Below are 21,785 nucleotides of genomic sequence, written 5' to 3'. Positions count from 1 at the left end.
AGTCGCCTGCTTACACATACCAGGTGCCCGTTTGATTCCCCCCTGCCCTTTTGCCCACTAGCCGTATCTTCAAATCTATCAATGCATTGCTCTCCAGAGCAAAAATACAAAAATGAAGTGTATTTCCTACCTATGGGGACTTTTTACCACCTTGTACCATCTACACTTTTCCCAGAGCCTGACAAAGGGACTTTGATCTCAAAAGCTTGCAGAAAAGAACAATTTTCTTGCCATTTTCCAGTTGGTCTAATAAAAGGTATCATTTTGGAACCAAGAATTCTAGTTTTTGTATGTCTTGCTCTCCAGACGTCTTTTTTCCTCTGGTATTTTCTCAATTCTAAACATCACTCAATGTATCATATATTTTGAAATGTTATTCTCTTATATGAATGCCATTTTTACTGGCATTGATTTTGTATGCCAGTTTCTTGTCCATTGCTACTGCTTTCTTTCCACCAGTTTGCTTACCTTAATTCTTTTCCGTGTTTGTCTCTGTGTGTTTTACGTTTATATCTTGTCTTGCTTTTTTAACTATTTATATGTTTTCTTCCATTACATTTCTTTGGGTTTTTTTTTCACTCAGTCATATAGCTTGCTCAGATAAGCCTTTTGTTTAGACCTTTTGTTTTTATGCAAGGCAAACTTCCTTTGGGCATTAAGTAACTGCTTTGGAACTAGCATATCTTTCTGACAATAACTTTTAATAGAAAAGATGTGTAACTTCCTTTTATCAATCCTTTCAATGGATAATTCAGTGCTCTGACCTTTCATTGTATGATTTGAATACTAGTATACTATGCTGGCTATTTCTAGAGTAGATATTATGTTGAGGGTAAATTATTTTCTGTATGTACTACTATAGTTTTTATTCTATATATGCTGTAGATTGTATATTGCATGTTATGTAAGAACATAGCTCTGTTACATATATCTGTTTTTAATGGAATCAGTTAATCCTAAATAAAGAATTTTCTTTTGACATTCAGAGAATGAGGACAGTTTTGAATTTTGAGGCTTTTCTGAGTGACTAGGAGAGCTGTGGATCCAAATCTTTTTATAAATAAAAACAAGTTTCCTAAAATCTTGTAGCTGCCTGGAGATATTTTCTAGTTTGAAGAAAGCATTCAGGTTCTTTAAGGGGAAACTAATGGAAGCTGGTAATCTGATTTTGAAATACATAGAAGAGGTTAGAGAGACCTAACAAGAAATAGAGGCCCTTTGCAAAATCATGAGAGGTTTTTTTTCCACCCATCCACTCCACCCATCTCCTGGATGGAAAGTGGCCCACTATTCTTTCTGAAGTGTGTGCGTGTGTTCAGCAAAATCCAGTTGTGTGATATATTTTTCCTTCTTTTATATTAAAGATGTTGTTTGTTTAAAAATAAGTTTACAAAATATTATAAATTAATGACTTAAGTGTTTTATGGATAGCCCAAAAGCTTAATGGGTTATTTATCCTCTCCTTTCCCACCATATACATTGTTATCAAAAGGCCATACATAATGTAGTCTACTCATGTTTTTAACACGTTTATAGCATATATTAATATCTAATTGACATGTTTGTTCATTTTTAACAGTTTATATTCTCTTTAGAAACTCTTTAGGTTTAAACAAGCTCAGAAGAAATCATATTTATTTGAGCATAAACTATCAGTAGAGCTACCTAAATATAGGCAACTAAGATGACAAGCATAACCAGATTGTAATGGAGATTCTTTCATGCTTTATTCTAACTCCAGTCCAGTATGTTCTTTTGAAGGACAGTGGTTTTGAAATAGAAGTTGAGTAAGAAATAATTAACCCATTGAATTTTCATGTGCATACATACAAAGAGCACTGGAAGTAAACAAGAATTGGCACAAAATTCCATGGTGTAATTTTCAGAAAGTTTGGGTAAGCCCTTGGAGAGACATACTTGAAATAAGCATCTATGCATCTTTATATGAATATATGGAAACAGTTATTTTACACAGTGGTAATATTAGGTCACATAATGAAACAGCTGGTGTGAACATTTTTTATGTTAATTCTCACCTTGTACATATGTAGGTGCTTACTGTCTGTATCCCCAAACCTGATGTATATTATACGTATGCATATGGGGATCCCCGCAGCCTTGCAGAACCTGTTCAAATCAACAAGTCCACACAAGCTCAAGAGTCTTCCAGTCTTTGGTGTACAGAATTAGGCCCCAAATCTTGCAGTACACGAAGCAGATGCATCCTGTCTTCCTATGGGTAGCCTTATATTAGAAAGGGATGGATTTAATGACCCTAATAGGTCACTTCCATTCCTGGGCTCTGTTATTCCTGTGAAACCTTAGATTTGTGTCTGTGTACGGCCAGTGAGATTTGTAGTGTGATAATTTGTGACTTATTTCCAAACAGCCCTTTGATGTTATATGGATTGTTGAACTGATTTTTTCACAGGCTCATGGAAGGATTGTTAGGCTAATTAAGTTTGTTCAAGGAAAACACACATATCAATTCATAAAGGCTGTGGGGTTTGCATTGTATAAGTAATGGTCCTTTTATGGCATTTATGCTGCTTACCTCAAGTAACTGTGACAAATGGATTATTAAATTCTGATTTTCCTCATGTGTAATTGGGTTGGGAAGTGGGTGTGATTTTGCTGATATTATTATACACATGTAGCTGATGTGGTCATTGTGCTATATGAATTACTCAGCAATACTTTAGTTACATTTCTCTTTCTTTACACTTTTGGCTTATTACAGCCTGTGGTGTTTTAAAAAAAATGATGGGAAAAGACACTTTTTGACTATTTGAATGCATCTCTTTGGCAAGATGTTAAGCCAGAAGTGAATGAATTTTTGTGTGCGTTTTGCTACTGTTGTTTTTCCCCTCTCCTTTATGAATATATTGTGCTGCTGCTTTTGAATATCAGTTATGCATGTTGTATCTTGTATGGCTTTATCACTCCTGTACACTTACCATTTCTGAATATGCTAAGAGGGGCCTGCATGGTTATAGGTGATTTTGGGGGGGGGGGCGGGGTAGGGGGGGATATACATTTGAATACCTTGTACAGCTCTTGTGCACTTATGTGTGGTTCAGATGTTGAGTTTGACAGCACATTAAAGTTTGGATTTGTCTGCCATTTACAATTTATTTTGTGAAGTGTGCTTCAAAATATCGTGGAGGAAACTATTTAACTCTTTAATTTGGTATTTGTGTATGTGTGTATTAAAAGGCTGAACAGAGATGCAGAAAATCTACATGTTCTTATGGACAATGAGAAAACAAATATTAGATGAGTGCTTCTGAAGTGAATACTGTCTGCTCTGTACACTAAAACAATGAAGCCATCCCTTTGCATCCCTGCTCCCTCCACCTTACTCTCTGAATAACTTTCCAATTTACACAACAAACAAATCGGGGGCATACAGACAACTTTCTCCTCTATACAACACTGATTCACAAAGAGGTTCAGTCTGTCCATTGAATGAGGCTGGTATGTCCCTTTATATCATGAAATATAATATATAAACAGTGGGTTTAGCACAGGCAGCCTTAGTCTATGCATTTCCTTAATACGTGGTCTTCCAACTTCCATTTTTTGATATAGCATCTTATATGTCATCTCCTAAATCATTAAAAATCAAACAGGAAAAAATCAATCTCATGATGTGCTATCCAATTGAAATACAGGAGCCATCAGCAGATTTTTGACCTTTAGATCTGGGATCGACAAGCTATGGTCAGATCCAACCTGCAGAACCATTGGATCTGGCCTATGGATGCAGGGTATCAGTAGCATTTGGTGTCAGGGGGCTTTGGCTTCAAATTGTCTCCCTATGCTGCTGTGGAGACAGGTCAGGTCCTAGTACCCCACTGCATCTGAACTAGTGCAATTGTTTGAGGGCCACAACCAGAAAAGGTTGCCACCTCTTGCTTTAGATTCACCACACAAAACTTGAGGTAAGGGAGTTGCAGGGAGTGGTGGCAGATTGTTACCATTTTTCTGGGAAGTATCAATAGATGGGGGTGGTATGCTTTGCTTGTGGGTTTTGCTGGTACTTGCTGACTGCAGAGAACTGCTGAGATATGGAAGTCTTAGACTCCATTACATACAGTGGAGATAAGTGTGTCCCTGTAGGTCCCAACTCTTCTGCTCAGGCACTCCCATGTGTGATCCTTTTTTCCTCATCCTTCCCAATCTGCTTTTTAGTCCCCCACACATTCTCCTTCCTTACCAAACAGTGGTGTCCACTCCTCAGGTAGACTAAGAGATTGAGATTAGCAGTCTGATCCCAGCACTCCCCCCACTGTGTTCTTAATCTTCTTGCCCAGCATTTCCAGTTCAGTTTTAAACTCAGAGTCCCAGACTCCCTCCCCAGGATTCTTATCCAGTTTGTGTCCTCCCTTTCTCCAGTTTCTTGCTCCAGTGTCTTTGATCAGCCAGTCCCAGTTTTCCTTCTGTGGCGTCTCCTTGCCTCACCGTTCTGAGTTTCCATATCCCAACAGCTGTGCCTGTACAGGTTTCCCTCTATTTATGCAGGTTCTTTATATGCGAATTCGCTATTATACAAAGAGCATATTTAGATCCATAATTTGTTATATGCGAGGTAAATGCGCTCTTATGCAATCAGCATAAGTGCCCCCCTGCCCAAGCAGGTAAGTCTCTGGGGTGAGGGGAAAAGGCCATGGCCCCACTTACCCCAGTCCCGGCTGCAGCAGCCCTGGGAGCGGCTGGTGCCAGCTGCCTGCAGCTGCTGAGCTGTACCATGCTCCGCCTGTCCCCCCGCGCCTGGGCTCACCCCAGCTTCTAGGCTGCACCATGCTGTGGTGCAGACAGCTGGTGTCAGCTGCTCCCAGGGCCACTCCAGCATGGGCTGGGATGAGTGCAGAGAAGCAGAGCCCCAGGTGGCATGGATCACAGAACTCACCCCAGCCCCGGCTGTAGCAGCCCTGGGAGCAACTGACACCAGGGCATGGCACAGACCAGGAGCAGAGATGAGTAGGGACAGGCGGAGCACGGTGCAGCTCAGCTGCTGCAGGCAGCTGGCGCTGGCCACTCTCAGGGCTGCTGCAGCCAGGGCTGGGGTGAGTGCCGCTCTGTTCCCTCTGCTTTGCTGCCTTGTGCAGCCCTGGGAGCGGCACCCCTCTCTCCTCCCCTTCCCTAGTCCCAGACTCGTTCTCTCCCTTACCGCCATGGGAACCTATCCCTTTTGGTTACATTGTAAAGTGTGTTCACTTTATGCAAATTTGATTTATGCGCTGTTCTCCAGGAGCACATGTACAGCATAAATCAAGGGAAACCTGTATAACTTGAATTAAAAAAATGTTTTACTCTTCATTACTGTACAGTCAATTAACTTTTTATTTCACATGGGGAGAGGGGAGGAATAGCAAGTCTTGTTGCTATTTGCTTGTCATCAGGTTCAAATCTTTACTTTTACTGAAAATTTGTAATTTGAGTCTAATCTACCTGACTCAATGGTAGCAGTAGGAATATATCCAGATTCTGGCCAGCTATATGTCTTGCAAATGTGTGGAAATCTTTATATACAGTTCTGTAATTGGCTAAAGCTTTTAATGCTAATTCAGAAGAGTATAATTGTATTAACTTAAGAAACGATGTTTCTTAAATATTAAGACTTTTAAATGTTTTTGCTATTTTAGAAATGTTTAGATTGCTAAGGAAATATTACAAATTTAACAAACTGTATCTGTTTTCTTTACTTGTGTTGAATACAGTTATGACTTGACCCTTCTTGTAGACTGGTTTAAATTATCTTAATTCCACTCAGATGCAAGGGTGGATAGTTTATTTAGAGATTCTTTTGCCAAACAAGTATGGAAAGCTTCTCTGGCTTTCATTGTGAATTTTTTTAGTCTCTGGCAGTGAATACAACCTTTTTGTGTCCCATGTGCTCAACACAAGACAGCTACAACATATTTCCACTAAAACAAGTCAAGAGAGAATAAAATACTTCAAGTTTATCTGCTGAAATCTTGCATTACAGTGTGTAAGTAATGCACTTTAATAACAGATTAACTTGCAGGTACTTATGCTTCTATTCAAATGTTCAGCTTCTGTAGAAAGGATTCTTGTCCTGTTACTTAATCTTTTTAATAAACTCACCTAGAAAAAAGGGAGAATATTGACTAACCAGATGATAATGAAAATCTTCTGGGGGTAGAAGAGGAAGAAACGGGAATCACTTCAATGTAAGTTTATGTAGCAGGCTATACACCTGTCACCTACAGTCTCCTGCATACCTAGTGAGGCTACAGTTAGGCTAGGGACAGACATTACACATAAACCAGTTAAAGTGATCAGAAACTGGTTTAAACCTGTAAGAGAACAGATGGTCAGTACATGCAAACCAGTTTGAAAATGACTGAAACTAGTTTGAGATAAACCTGGTTGAATGTAGTATCAGACTTAACTGATTTGAGTCAAATAAGTTTATGCAATGTCTGTCCCAGACCCCTTCCAGGTTTAAGTTAAACAAGAGTCTCCCAGCATCCCAGATGCTTTGCACCCCTGGGCAGGGCTCTCCCCTCTGCTCCCTGGCTGGAGCTCCAGCAAAGATGGCAGGCACAGCAGCATCTGTGTGGCTTCCCTTGCCTCACCGCCCCCCCCGCCAACTTTGTCATGATATGGCCTCTCCAGGGATGGCTGTGATGTCCCTAGGGCACCGTGACTGTGCCAGCTCCGCCCAGTGTGCACCTACTAATCTTGCCTGCCATGTCTTGCTGGTATAAACGATAAATCAGGAGGCTGGCCTTTGAGTTGCTGCTCGATCACTGTCCTGACGGAATCTTCCAAACCCTGTGGGTTGTTGCACCTCTATTGGGTCCCACACTTAGGAGGTGCCTCACGATACCCCCAAGCCTTATGGGCTAGATGCGTGACTCCAGAACTGCCCCTTTATCATGCCCCATGCCTCACAGATGGTATGTAGACATTGTCTTCTCATGTTGAGCCTTCAGTTTAGTCTGGCCTCCATAATTGCTCCCCCTGGTGCTGCGGTCTGCTCACCCCCTCTCGCTGTGCCCTCTCCGGCACTGGGGTTTCCACACTGTAGTGTGCCCCAATGAGGCCGCCTCCTCCCCAAAAGCTTCAGCTCAGTCCACCAGTTTAAAGAACAGAAAGCACAAGCCCCTGGGCTACAACACAACAATAACATATGGTCCACACTCTATCCCTTTTAAGGAGGCAAGCTTCTCTCTCAGTTTAGTGGGCTTCCTCCCCACCAGCACTTATGAGCTCCTATAGCCTCTTAATCCTACCAAAAGCAGAACAGGCAGTCAAGCATCTCCATGTAGCTTCCTCTATGAGCTAGTTCCCCCTTGTCTGCTGCCAGAGAACTAACTCTCTAGTCCCAGCCCTGGGGTTTATATGTGCCCAGGGCCTTGCCTTCTTCCGCTCAGCTAACCGGGTGCAAATGCAGGCTAATTCCCTCATTAGCCTGCTGCCACAGTAACCTGGATCTGTGGAGTTTCTGCCTGGCTGCTAGGGCCCTCTCTCTAGGCAGTTTCTGCCCTTAAGGGAGCAGGCACCTTAGTGCCCTGCAACACACTCCCTGCTCAAGCAGGGATTCTCCCCTCCTGTCTCCCACATAACAGACCATAGCCAGTATGCGGTATGCTAGCTAATGCTGAGAGGTGTCTGTGTAAGGCAGACAGGACAGTGTCTGCTTAGGGCTTTTAGGAGCTAATCAACAGGTCAGCGGGCATTGTCCCTCCACTCCTTCCTTGGAAAAAGCTGTTTAAGAAGAACTTGAACTAATGAGGGAGGCTTTGTTTTGTTTTGATGGCCTGATAAATGCTATCAACTCCCTGTGTAACTCCCTGCTGTGTTAGTAAATACTGTGCAACTCTGTGCTGGCTCCCTTGCTGGTCAGGAGTACTGAGAGAGGGAGGGGGGAACCCCTCCTTTATCAGAGCGTCCTGCCTGGGCCTGGCCACTCCGCCCTTAGCTCAGCACTGTGGAAAGGAAGGGAAGTCTACTCTAGTGTCCCCCAGCTTCTAGCCTGAGACACTGCATTTCTGGGATGTCTGTATGGTTACAAACTGGTTCAGCCTAGGTAGGTTAGACTAACCTGCAAAGATTAAATCAGTTCAGGCTCAGACTTTTTGAATGTCTGTCTCTAGCCTTAGAATTCTGCACTCTAGATGCAAATTCCATTGCTGTTCTAGTTAAAGGATCATGTTAGTGTTCCTTGTAACTCCTTAAAAACAGACTTTAGGAATGAAAAGTTAGTTCAACAACTGTATACTAAATAGGTAACTATCATTAGGCATGAAGTATACTTAATAACAGTTGATCCATATTTTTTTACTATAGGGTTGTGTTTTTACATATTCTGTGTTCAATAGATCAAGCTTCAGTAGTCATTTGTAAGTTTGAATACAATTCTGGTGTGTGTGTAGAATTAAATGTTTTTTAAAAGTAGATGGTTAGGTTGGGTCTTTTTGTGGTAGTGCATAAGAGCTGAATTGGGTGGTGGTTCAGTAAATCAGAACAGGAGCGAGCTATTGCATGCTTACAGCAGGGAATATGCAGCTACACAAATCCCGTTGATACCGTTATAATATATGTACTGTAACCTTGTTGTTGGTAATGCATTTAATCTGAGCTTTCCAGTAAGCGACAATGTGGTAGAAGCATTAAAACAAATGGAAGGGGAGGGGAAAGGGGCATTCAGAAAACAAACACTGACCCTAATCATGAAATCAGCTGTTTAGTTAAACATGGATCATTTAACTTCTCAATGATCATGAAAATATCCATGTTACCTTTCCAAGAGAACATTCTCATCTTTTTCAGAGTTGCTTTGAATTACTCTTGGCAGTTATAAAATCTTCACAAAATCTGTTTTGCAGATGTGGGCTGTGCCATTTAAAAAGTTAAATTTAAAACTTGCATGTATGGTATCTTTCCTGAAGGTTTATTTTTAAAAGAAAGTAATTTGGTAGCTAAAATATGTATGCAGTTCTTATCTTTCAATATGAAAGAATTTGGTTATGATAGAAAGAGAATATTAAATCTTTAAGGGTCCAGTTTTTACTATGCTATATGCATTTTGACTGAAATGCAACAAATCTAAATTAGTTGAATACATGTTTGGTCAAATAAAGATATTCTGATCACTGTACATATTTATTTTTAAAAATCCCACTTTTAACAGAATAATATGTAAAGGTGCGAAAAATCACTTTATCCTCTGTGTTTCTAATGGCACTTTGAAAGGACTGTGCTATGACTATGCACAGGACTATATTCATCTTAATAATATCTGTAGGACACAAGAAATGTGTGGCATGTGGGGCCCCCTTCTGAAAACCTTTCAAGGGTCCGATACAGCTTTTTAGTGTAATATTCCAGATAACTGCTGCATCAGAGCCAGTATTAGAATAGCAGAATGTTTTTCTGTCATCTCAGAGTTACAAAATGTATCTCCTGGGCCTTGAAATAAAATGTGAATTTTCAGGTTAAAAGGAATATCTCTGAGTCTGATTTTGGTGGAATTCAGTGACACAAATCTTTAATAGGTTTAATACAAGCAAAATTATAATGAACCAAGATTTGGCCAGGGAGTGAAAATAGGACTTTTGTAATGTGAGACTACGTGCAACTTCAGCTACTTAGTTTGCCTTTTTTTAGGTCCCCTAAAACATGCTAGGTGTCTTGCAGAACAAAGTAATCCAGTCTTTACCAAGAACAGCACCTGCATTTACCATGTCACAAGAAGGATAGGTCAATAGCAGTTGAGAGAAGAAAGGTAGAAGAAAGAAACAGTAGTACATAGGGTGTACTCAGAATAAATTATATGGCCAGTTAAGGTATTTTGTACGTGCGTTTGGGGTGATTTGCTATTTACCACCTTTCCTTTGCTTATCCTGAACAATATTGTAGAAGCACAATTTTAAGAGGGATTTGAATGTAGTGTGGCAGGGGCCCCTGAAGAGGTTCAAGTGTAATCAGCAGCATTAGGAGAAGGCATGAATCAGGGAGATGTGTGGGACTAGATTCCACAAAGTTTCAACTCTGAAAGAGACTTAAGAGCTCTGGTGGATGTAATTAGCTGGCTAAATATGAGCTCCCAGTTGTCAGGAGTTGAAGTAGAGCTTGGGGAGTGGGGAGGACCCAGTTAAGGCTGCTTTCTTGCTCCGGAACACTGATTCCTGGTTTTCTGGTCCTGAACCCATATTGTGATCCTGTCTTATCTCCTGGCTCTTACCGTTGGATCTGACCATGTATGTCTTGAGAGCATAACACTGGTAGGATATAGTAACTAAGAAGACTGATCCTTGGAGCTATAAGCCTAGGGAATACTGTGTAGGAGGAGGGAGTCAGTATTGCTTCTGTATATGGCATTAGTGGGGCTGTTGTTGGAGTAGTGTTTCTAGTTCTAGGGAAATCTTGGAAGAGGTTCAGGAAAAAACTATAAGAATGTTTGAAAACTTGTTCTAGAATGAGATGCTAAAAGTTTGATTGTATTGAAAGGTGATTTGATCATAACTTTTATGTCCCTACAAGGATAGAAAATTTCAGATTGTAGACTGCACTGTAAATTAACAGATAAAGGCATAAACAGACCCAGTGGCAAGTAAAGAATAATTTGATATGTTCTTACAGAGAATAAGGTGGACATTTTTAAAAGTGCTGGTAATTGTTTTGAGAAGACCAACACTATTTCAGGGTTCAGAAAACCCAGTTTCTACTCCTGGATATGCCATTGACCTGAACTTACAGGCTTGATTTCAGAATCCTTAGTTGGAAATTCTCTGCCCTGTATTCTGCAAAAGGTCAGACTAGATAATCTATAATTGTCCCTTCTGGCCTAAAATTCTCTTCGTATATGAAGACAATGATAACAGAAACAATGTTTGAAGTTATTTGTTGACCAGGTCACAAAATGCTTAGACACAGGAGAAGAGGTGGATGTTGTATACTTGGATTTTAGGAAGGCCTTTGATACAGTATCTTATCCCATTCTCATAAATAAATTAAGAAGCTGTGACTTAGATGATTACACGGTCTGGTGGGTGGCAAATTGGCTTGGGGATCGCACCCAGAGAGTCATAGTGGATGGGTCGGTATCGACCTGGAAGGATGTGGGTAGTGGGGTCCCACAGGGCTTGGTCCTTGGACCTGTACTCTTCAATATCTTCATCGGTGACTTGGATGCGAGTGTGAAGTGTACTCTGTCCAAGTTTGCGGACAATTGTGGGGTGAAGTGAACACACCGGAGGGTAGGGAAAGACTGCAGGCAGACCTGGACAGGTTGGAAAAGTGGGCAGAACACAACAGGATACTGTACAACAAGGACAGAACAGAGTGCTGCACCTAGGGTGCAAAAATATCTAGCACACCTACTGGCTGGGAAATGACCCTCTCAGCAGCACAGAAGTGGAAAAGGATCTCGGAGTCCTAGTGGACTCCAAGATGAACATAAGTCATCAGTGTGACGAAATCATCAGCAAAGCTAACTGCCTTATCGGGCATCAGCAGATGCATGACTAATAGAACCAAGGAGGTGATACTTCCTCTCTATGCGGCATAGGTCAGACCGCAGTTGGAGTATTCCATCTAGTTTTAGGTGCCTTACATTAAGAACAATGTGGATAACCTCGAGAGGGTCCAGAGGAGGGCCACTCATATGGTTAAGGGTTTATAGGCCAAGCCCTATGAGGAGAGACTAAGGGACCTGGACCTCTTCAGCCTGCACAAGAGAAGGTTGAGAGGTGATCTTGTGGCTGCCTATAAATTCACTGGGGAGGGGGGCAGCAAGGAATCAGAGATGCTCTGCTCACCAGGGCGCCTCTTGGGGTAACAAGGAACAATGGTCACAAACTGACAGAGAGCAGATTTAGGCTAGACATCAGGAAGAATTTCACTGTAAGTGTGGCCAGAATTTGGAATGGGCTTCCAAGGGAGGTGGTGCTCTCCCCTACCTTGGGGGTCTTTAAAAGAAGGCTGGATAGGCATCTGGCTGAGGTCATCTGACCCCAGCACTTTTTCCTGCCCAGGCAGGGGGTTGGACTTGATGATCTGTTGAGGTCCCTTCTGACCCTAACATCTATGAATCTAAGAATTTGTTGGTCAATTCCTTGAATAGTAAAATGGCACAAAGAGGAGAACCCATTGTCAAAAGAACTCTGGTTTAGTGGGTCAGACCACAGATCATTTTATGCAGTGGCAAAGTGTGGATGCTAAGTGGGAGGGTAAAGAAGACATGTCTGTTCTTCTCCCACTACAGCTTCCAGCATTCAGGCACTTAGAAAGTTCTGATTCAAAGGCTGGAGCATGGCAGTAGTACCTCTGGAGTCCATCTGTCCCATTTTCACCGCCCCCCTTACCCCACTGCTCCCAGGTCAGCTGAGAACAGTGGCAGCAGTTGAAAGGAGACAGGAGGGGATGTGTTGCTGCACATGAAAGGGAAGTGGAGATTCTTACCTGACTGAAGGATTTAAAAATCTCCAGCTGCTTCTCCCTGGGGGATGAAGGGAGAAGCTGTGAGCAGAGGATAGTCACCCCTGCAGCTATGGTTGCTGCCCCCATACCTCCCTTTATGAAATCCTGCATCTGCCCATGGCAGTTAGAGAGAATTGTTAACAAAATAATAGTGGTTAAACTTATTTGATTGCAAGACTCGCCAACTGATGTAATTGAGAAGAGGGTCCAAAAACTTAGCATCAAGGGTCTGGAGCAGTGAAAGTTGGAAGGAGGTATTTTCCAAAGTTATTGGTTAAGGAGCTGGAAAAGTAAGAGGAGATGAGATGAGGAAGGCAGGAGAAGAAAGAGCAGCTAGACGAATGGAGACTAGGAAATAAATGAGGATTTTTAACTCTCCTGAGTGGAGAGCAGATGAGCTGAAGAATGTTTCTGGAGGAGGGCCACAAAGTAAATGGAGAACCGTTATATTCTGACTTCTCTTATTTTGTAAGAGTTTTTTCCATCTCTGAGGAATCTGCTGATGGTAGATTTATATTGACAGACACTGGGTTTAAATCTGACTCAGGGATTGAGGGATTATTACTGATGCTTGGTAGAAAAAAATAAATAACATGTTTAGCCCTTGGACCACATACATAACTGAGGCAGAGCTTATCTCCATTGCTATGGTTTGCCACAAAGGGAGGTGTGTACAGGGCAAGCTCTGTTACTGGGGATTTACTTGTAAACCTGTTTTGATGCCATGTGCTCACTATGGGTGCGTCCACACATGCAGGCTTGTACACTTGCAGCAACTAAAATAGAAGCAGCGCAAATTTGAGCCAGGGCTTTTTGCCTTGGCACATGTGCCCAGACATGCACTTTGGTTTTGTGCAAGTTGTGCCACTTGGGGCAAAACAACCCTGCCTGGTTCCTCCCAGATCTGCAGTCATGGGGAGCTAGAGCTCTGTGCTGTCCCCAGCAGTGTAAAAAGCTGCTCTGTCCTGGCCCCATCAGTACAAAAAAGCAAGTAGCTCAGCGCTAGTCGCTCTCAGGAACTTCTGGGGCATGGCCAATTGGTACCTGGGGACACTACCCCTTGTGCCAGCTGGACTGCTGAAGCAGCACTGAGAGTTCCTTGCACCCTTTACCCACTGCAGCAGTCTGGCAGTGGGGGCTGCTGCCTGGCTATGACCTGCTGTGCACCTGCTAGACCTGGATGGGGACTGCACTGGGCCAGCTGCCAGTGGGCTGTGGCTGTAGAGTTGACCTTTGTGCGGCACTACTGCCATATGTGCTCCTGCCCAGCCATCTGGGCAGCTATCGCCTGGAAGATGTTCCGAGTGGGGTGGCGTGCTTTGAACTGTCAAAGCATGTCCTACTGGCCCCAATTGGCCAGGAGGTCGGCCACCTCCAGCTGGGTCCAAGGTGTCAGCTCTGAGCAGGCTCCTCTGCCTGGGTCCTGCCACTGGCCTCCCTAGCAGGAATTCTGGTGTTCCCTATTTGAAAACTGAAAAATCCCTGATAAAAAATATCCCAAAGTCACTCTGTAAAATACCCCAAAATCCATGTTCCTCCACAATTAAAACAAAAGACCACTATATATATTGAGAGAGCAAGAGACAGTGATCAGTTGGGCAATGTTTTATTGATATAGCTATAGTGTTAAAGCAGTTTGGAAGCCTATCGGTTCTCTATCATCATAATTAAGTGAATTCTAAATACCTATATGTTTTGCTGTTTGCCTTTGGTTTTCTTACCATAGAGCAGTTAGAGGTCCCCCAGCCCCTTCACTAACCAGGATGTGGAGACAGCTGCCCCCACAGTCACAGCTCCTGCCGGCAGGTCTCATCCTGTTTAGCAGCTGGGCACGCAGAATGTGTGCTGTGGGGATGTGTGGTTTGCAGAAGCGGGTGGGAGGATGTGGGGGGCTTTGGGGTGTGTGGGTAGGTGTGGGTGGATTGTGGGAGGCCTGTGCAGGGAGGCTGCTCAGGTGGGGTGGGTCCCCTGCCCCCCGCAGGGCCACATCCCCCCACAGGGGCCACAGTGCCCCAACAGGGGCTACATCCCCACCAACAGGGGCTACATGGCCCCCACAGGGGCTACCACCCTTCTCCCTGCAGGGCCCACGTACCCCACTCCACTTGCTCCCCCAGCCCCCCAAATTGCTGTCCCACCTCGCCCCATCCCCCGCTGGCTCCTGCAGCGACCCTGGATGGCTGCACTGCCTAGCCCCACCCCTGCTTGCACCCCCAAGCCTCCAATGGCTGCCCTCCCCAGCCCCATGACCCGCTTGCAGCCCCAGACCCCTGAGAGCTGCCCCACACAGCACAGGGCAGCGGGGGATATCAGGGACTGGCCCTGCCCACCTGGTACCCACACTGCCACTGCCCCATTGCGTGGGTGCAGCCCCGGTCAGCAGGGCACTGCACAGTTCTGTTGGCTACAAATGTCCAACTTGGGATCCTTAAAATTCTGGTTTATTAGGCAGATTGAAACACTGTAATGAAGTTAACTCATAAACCTTGGGCTGGTTCCCCCCCCACACACTCATGCACACATACAGTAGCAAGCTGCAAGAGTCCAGTATACCTATCCTACAAGTGCTGGAGTCTGCCGTCGATGGCCAGTCGAGGCTTCTTTCAGCGTGGTGTTATCCTCCAGAAAGGGGGTTGCTGGCTGGTCCTTCTGGCTGGACAGGTCTGGTCGAGTTGGAGGTCAAGAGGGTGCCACTGAGGGTTACTTTTCACTGCTTTTTTGTCCTTGGCAGACTTTGGTGACTCCCCGGTTTTCAGGTTTGCCCAGTCCAGGGGTCATTGACCCTCGTGGGACTTCCCCCCTTGGTGGCTACTGGATGGCATCTGTCAGCCCCAGGGGTCGTCCACATGTACATGCAGGTTTGGGAGTCCGTTGATGAATTTTGAATAGGACTCTGGGAGCGGTTGATCTGGAGATATTCAGTCCAAAAGTTGGTCCGCGGTGTTGATTAACTCAGGCCAGGGCTTCTAGCCCTTGATCAGTGAGGTTTAGAGATTTCCCGGCTGTTACATTGTCTTCTATTGAGTTCTTCCGTTGGTTGATCTGCAGTTTTCTTAGGTGTTAATTGCTGCCTGCTACTGTGTTACATATTCAATCACTGATTCACTCGCTCTTTCAGGGGCCAGCCTGATACAGGGAAGGGCAGTTTGATTCCTGCCCTTGTTAACTTTGTTACAATGTATAACTTACTTATGAAACTAAACACATTTAGTTGAAAGTTGAAAGGTGAGGAGTATAAAATATAAGCTACAAAAGTAATGCCATGGCACACAAATAGATAAAAATACCAAAATGCAAGGGGAGATAGAAAATGCACACATACAAATTTTAAAACACAATTCCTTATCTTAAAGTGAAAGAAAGAGGAAAGAAGAAGAGGTAGAAGAGGAAAAACATATTTAAAGAGGGGAAAGCAAATGCAGGCAAGAGGAAAAAGGGGCTTTCTGCTACAGTTCCATGTACTGTAGGACAACTGGGGCTGCTGCGGCTGTTACCCAGGGCCTGGCACCACTTAGTCTGAGCAGCCCCAGCTGCCTGGCAGCTCTTGGAGCTGTGCAGCACCCCGCTGACCCAGGCCACTCCTGTGCAATGGGGCAGTGGCAGTGCAGGTTCCAGGCCACTGGGGCCAGTCCGTGCTGCCCCCTGATGCCCCATGTTGTGTGGAGGGGGCTGTACCACAAGTTCCCAGTGACCCCAATGGCAGCTGCTACTGCCGGTGAGTGCAGGGCTTTATTTTGCCAGGATGCTGGGACCAGGCAGGGCAGCGATGGGGAAGCAAGCAGGGACTGGGATGGGGCAGCCATCTGGGGGAGGGCCAAGGGAGCGGGCAGGGGATGGGACCAGGAGGGGCAGTAATCAGGTGGGCTTGGGGGGCAGGTGGGGGATGGGGTTGAGTGGAGCAGCAATCTGGGGGGGGTTGGGGAGCAGGTGAGGGATGGGATGGGGCTGCTGGGGGTTCCCTCATAGTCCTCTCCCCCCTCCTCCAGCCCCCCCCAGTTCCCCTGCCCCCTACTTACCGCCATGGAGCCCAGGTCTAGCTCCCTGCAGTTGGCACACTGCCTGCCATGCATAGGCAGGCAGGGCAGCGTGTTTCAGCATGGGATGAGGGCCAACCATAGAGACGCTCTGGCTGGCTACCAGGGCATCTCTGCGGAGGACCTGAGCCTCCAGTTGCTTCGAAGGTGCCCTGCCCCGCTTTTTTCCCCCAGGGTATTTTTTGACCCCTGGATATCCAGAGGTCTAACTTTGCCCCCACGTTGCAAATTTGCAGTGTGGGGAACTTTTTTTGTTCCCGCATGTGCCTCTTGTCACATTTCAAAGGGCTTTGAGACGCTGCAAGAGGCATGTGTGTGGTCATCTGGACGCACTCTGTGTGGTTAAATGAGAGTGTTTTTGCCGGAAGTGAGTTTGCAATGCTGTTCTTTACAAGTGCAACATGGGGTTGTACTTCTCCAACAGAGAAGTACACTTCAGATCACTAGGGGCTGAGTCCTGGAAATCAAGAAAAGTAAGGGATCGCTTTTATTTCTACATCTTTGTATGGACTGAAGAAATGTGGTTGAGCATAGGGTATGGACTGAAGAAATGTGGTTGAGCATAGGTATGATCCTGTGAAGTGATGCACTATCTATCAATTTATGGTTTTGTGTGATTTTTGAGGGTTTGAAACATTGTGAGATCTTGTAATTACTTGTTACTCAGTAATTGTATGCTGATGTTTTCAACATAAACTTCTTAAATACTTTTTAAAAATGAATTGATAGTGCAGCTGCCCCTATATTAAGCATACAAATACTAATAAAATTGAAAAGTGTAATGTGTGATAAAAACAGCCATTGTGTGAAACATTGCACCCTACTTTTAATGGAATTGAAAATTGCTAATACTTCTGTTTTCATTCCTTGGTGGTGTTATGTGGGTAAAATAGACAGAGTCACCTGATTAAGAGCTGATGTTAATTCTGCAATGCAGACATACATTCAGTAGCTACTCTGTAGTCATTAGTAGAAAGACAGTAGAAGAATTTATGGGATTATTTTTTATATGACTCTGCTCCTCGTTTTTAAGTTTACTTTTTACTTTAACTGTATCAAAGGATGAGCCCACCTGATTTTAATCTTCCAAGACCCTTCTTTAGTTTATGAAGCATCTTATTGTGTTATGTTTGACAATAAAAAGCAAATATTTATCATCATGAATTTCAATATTATTTTGATTTCAGTGCCATACTTTTTAGTGACTCCTGTGCACACCACATAATTAAATTTCTTGTAAAACTGAAAACAAAAAATGGCATGAAATAAAATATCTTGAGTTACTGACACTCATAATACTGACTAGAATAGGGGTTGGCAACTTTTTGCCACCATGGGCTTATACCTCCTGGCAATCAGCAGGTAGGTACTGCGCAGGGAATAGATAGGAAAAGGCAGGTGCTAGGACCCTGGGGATGCTTCCCCAGCTGCAGCAGGGAGAACAAGCCTAAGTTAGGCAATAGACCCTAGGGATGCCTCTTTTGCTGCTATTGCTGTAGTGGGTTGCTGATTGTCTGAGCTGCCCTGGCCTGGATCCAGTATATTCACAAGCCCACAGACTACGGGTTGCCAATTCTAGTAAATGTACAGTGTACAAGAAGATATTGTTTGGAGAGTCTCTGTAATTTAAATAGACTTGACTAGAGCATTTGGAGACCTCCTTCACTTGGTTTTACTGATTTCTTCCTACCACGAATCTACTTGCCTTTAAATATTATAAGCACCTTCTTGCCTCCAGGGGCTATAGCTGTCAAATAATTTGCTAGACTGATTTGTTTTACTATTGTATGTAACCTCTTCCTTTACCAGCTATTTCAGTTTTGTGTGTCTGTGTCCTACTCTTGGAAAATGGCTTCTTTAACAGAGTTGTATTTGTTTTGTTAATAGAATCAATGAATTGCTTGCTTTTGAGTCATAGGTATTGATTATTTGTGTAGTTTAAACAAATCGGGTTGTCCTGAGAATGTCGTGATTTCTTTCTTTCCAAATGATCTTCTTTGCCTTGCCAAATTCTGAAACACTCTTATGCATTAGATGCCAGAAGAGTTTAGAATTCTTATCTGGAAGGAATTAAACTTTTTAAAAAGACAGAAAACATTTGTCCCTAAGACAGTTTAAAGATTCCACCTGTATCTCTGCCCTCTCTCATTTGTATGTTTATGTGTAGCTAAGAAACATTGAACGATCCAGACATGCATTCTTTCTTTCTTTTTTTTTTTAAAGAATATGTTTATTAAACAGATAATATGGGAGAAACTCGGTTGTGAGAGAATTCTCCATAAATGATTCATTGTAAAACATTTGAGGAACGCCTTAACAACAGAACTCAAAATCTCACTCCAAGTTCAGCTCTATAGAATTGCAATAATATCACAATTAATAACTATAAAAATGTCTTTGTAAGTAAATATGGGTCTGATTAATGAGCAGCTACCCTGTAATATTGGCATTTACCAGTTGATGTAGCATCAGAATAAGGCAGAAAAATAGCATATTGCCTATTTCCACTCAAGTTTGTAGAAGCGTTTATGCGTAGCCCTGAGAATTTTAGTAGCTTTGGCAAAGGGCTAAGTTTATCTTTCAGGTCTTCAGTAGTAGGTGAGACTGCTGAACATTTTTTTTATATCAGTCTTTGTTTATTGGAATTTTTATGATTGTATATTCTAAGGTAAGTGTTGGAGGAATGGGAGTATTGCACCTCTGGGCAATTTGAAAAAATGGGGTATAAGGTCAGTTTATAAATTGATTTTGTATATGCTGTTCACTTGACCATCATACTATATTTTGTGTATTAATTTAAAGTCCTATAATTTTATTTAAATGAAAACAATACCATGTATACTTTAGTTCAGTTATGCTGGAGAATGTCTGCCCAAAGATATAGTCATTAAGAGAATTTGGTTAATATGTATTAATTGTTTGTAAATCAGTTCTTTCTTTGAATTTCTTTCCAGAACTGTGAGAACATGGGATGTTAACAATGAGAAAAAGCACAAAGGTGTGTTTAAACCACGGTCTGTTCAAGGCAAACGGGTGATTCCTACAACTTGCACATACAGCAGAGATGGTAAACTTATTGCAGCTGGCTGCCAGGATGGCTCCATCCAGATCTGGGATAGGAATTTGAATGTAAGTCAAATATACTTTAGCAAGATAAATTGTTAGTTTAGGATATATACTACATTTTTGAAGCTGTTGAAATCGATTCTAATGGTTTTTATATTTGAACTACTTTTTCCGAAAAGCAAGCACTTCATAAATGAGGTTTAGTATTTCCCTGGCTGTTCCACTGCTGCTGACTCAAAGCCTGCTGTCACCTTAGCCCATATAAGCACTGGCAGGAAATTGACTAGCTAACAGTTTGTTTTTAAAAAAGATTATATGTTTTAAATTTATCCATTTAAATTTAACTCCATGATGATAAAGACATCATTTTTTGTTGCTTCTTATGCCATTAAAAATATGCACATCAGCACTGAATAAATCACCAGTAAGTTATAGGGCTTTGTGTCAAAGCTAATAATTGGTCCAATTGCTGGCTGATGGAGGAAAATAGATTTCAAATGCACAATTGTGGTAATGAACCTTACAAACAAATTGCTTTTTTTGTTGTTCTGAAACATTTAATATGAAAGCAAATCTGAGCAGGCACTGATTGGAAATCCCAATACTTCATAGCTATGCTATGTCCTCAGAAGGATTTAGAAGGCAAAGAATTCAAAATTTCTTAAAGGTGTGCAAGATAGTGAAATAGATTCGGTTCAGTTGGCCTAAATGTCTCATTTTAGGATGAAACTCCCAACTGGTAACACAATTCATGCAATTACAGTATAATACAATGTATTCAGGATTTACCAGTCTCCATTTTTTTGCATAATGGTGGTACTAAGCCAAGCCAGTTCTAAAGATAGCATTTTTCAAACCGAAGTACCACTGTGCCAATCAAAATGTTACTATGGTTTTTAAATGCAAGGTGAGTAAATACCTTACCTATACTCTGCCTTGATCTGAGAGCTGTTACCTATCCTCAGTTCCTTTTGAGTTCATTGTGACAGGTACTATATAGTGTAGGCAAAGACATACAAAATATCAAAAAAGGATCAATTTGTTTGGAAGATATTGTATTAATTGGTAGAAACAATTACTTTGAGTTAAGTTTATGTTGTAAATCATTGAAAGCATTATAATGGTCATACAATATGATATCTTAATGGAAGAAAAGGGTTTTAGCGAATAATTTTGTATAATCATTCTAGCAACCTGTCCAGCCACATTTATCAACAATTTAATTTGGAAAAGGAGAGAATGCGCATTGTAGGGACCTCTTCCCAAAGTTAAATAAAACTTGATTTCCAGGTGGTATGGGAAAGCATGCTGATGTAAAAGAAGGAGAAACCTCCGCTGATCACATTCAAAATGCATTCTATATTTTGGATTGTCATGTATTTTTTTTATTTCTGTTTTTATTTCCACTATAAACCCACTAAAACTTCCTAATGGCATGGAGTTTTTAGAATTCATTCCAAGTGTAAACTTGTTCTAGCAGAACAATAAATTTTTCAGAGACTGGCTTTCATCACCTGTGTATACTGTTGCTTTAAACATGTACAGTATTGAAATATTAAGCTTTCTGGTATAGCTTTAACAATAGTGCTAGTGATAGTCTGCTTATTCTTTATGAACCTTTGTGTGTCTTTATAAGATAACATATTGCAATGATGATCAAGTGCAGCTTATGGTGATTGACTAATTTAAAGGTCAATCTTTATCTCTCTTTTTCCAACCAAATGACCTCTTCATAACTATAGGAGACTAAACTGGTTATCTAGAATAAAACAGAAGTTCTTTTGATTTTGGATTTTTCTAAAGAATAATATGATTTTTCTCTTCAGTTTTGTTGATATATTTAAAAAAAATACACAAAACACCCTTCATTAAAGTAGTCATTCTAATTTAATTCCAGTAGCATACATGACTGAAGCTATTACAGCTAAACACAAAAAATTTTCTGTATCACTAAAATCAGAAATGTCATTAAGGCAGCCTGATCATATAAATAGATCATGCAGCATAAACGGCCAAATCATTTTGCTAACAATAAAGAAAGAAAAAAGAACAAAATGTGAAATCCTTGGCCCGGGGGGGAGGGGGGAGGAGGCAGGAGAAGGGGAGGAATGGTGCTCTCAAATTTTTGTTTCTATTTTTACTTTTTGTTAAAGCTATGTAAAGAAGATCCTGAAGAAGAATTAGAAGGGGCCTGGTGGAACTGAATAGTGCAGAGGACATGGGAGGGCA

At 42.3% G+C, this 21,785-nt stretch overlaps 1 protein-coding gene across 1 annotated transcript in view; it reads left to right on the top strand.

The window, feature by feature from the left end:
- WDR70 (WD repeat domain 70) overlaps nucleotides 1-21,785 on the top strand; it is a 255,372-nt gene that overhangs the window by 131,208 nt on the left and 102,379 nt on the right. The window contains exon 10 of the mRNA XM_014594000.3: nucleotides 19,445-19,619. Within this exon, the coding sequence (XP_014449486.2) occupies nucleotides 19,445-19,619 (175 nt within the window). The remainder of the gene's footprint in view (nucleotides 1-19,444; nucleotides 19,620-21,785) is intronic.

This window comes from Alligator mississippiensis, chromosome 3, assembly GCF_030867095.1.
Source record: "Alligator mississippiensis isolate rAllMis1 chromosome 3, rAllMis1, whole genome shotgun sequence".
Classification (NCBI taxonomy): Eukaryota; Metazoa; Chordata; order Crocodylia; family Alligatoridae; genus Alligator; species Alligator mississippiensis.
Note: the sequence above shows the minus strand (reverse complement) of the source record. Positions and strands in the feature narration are given on the sequence as shown.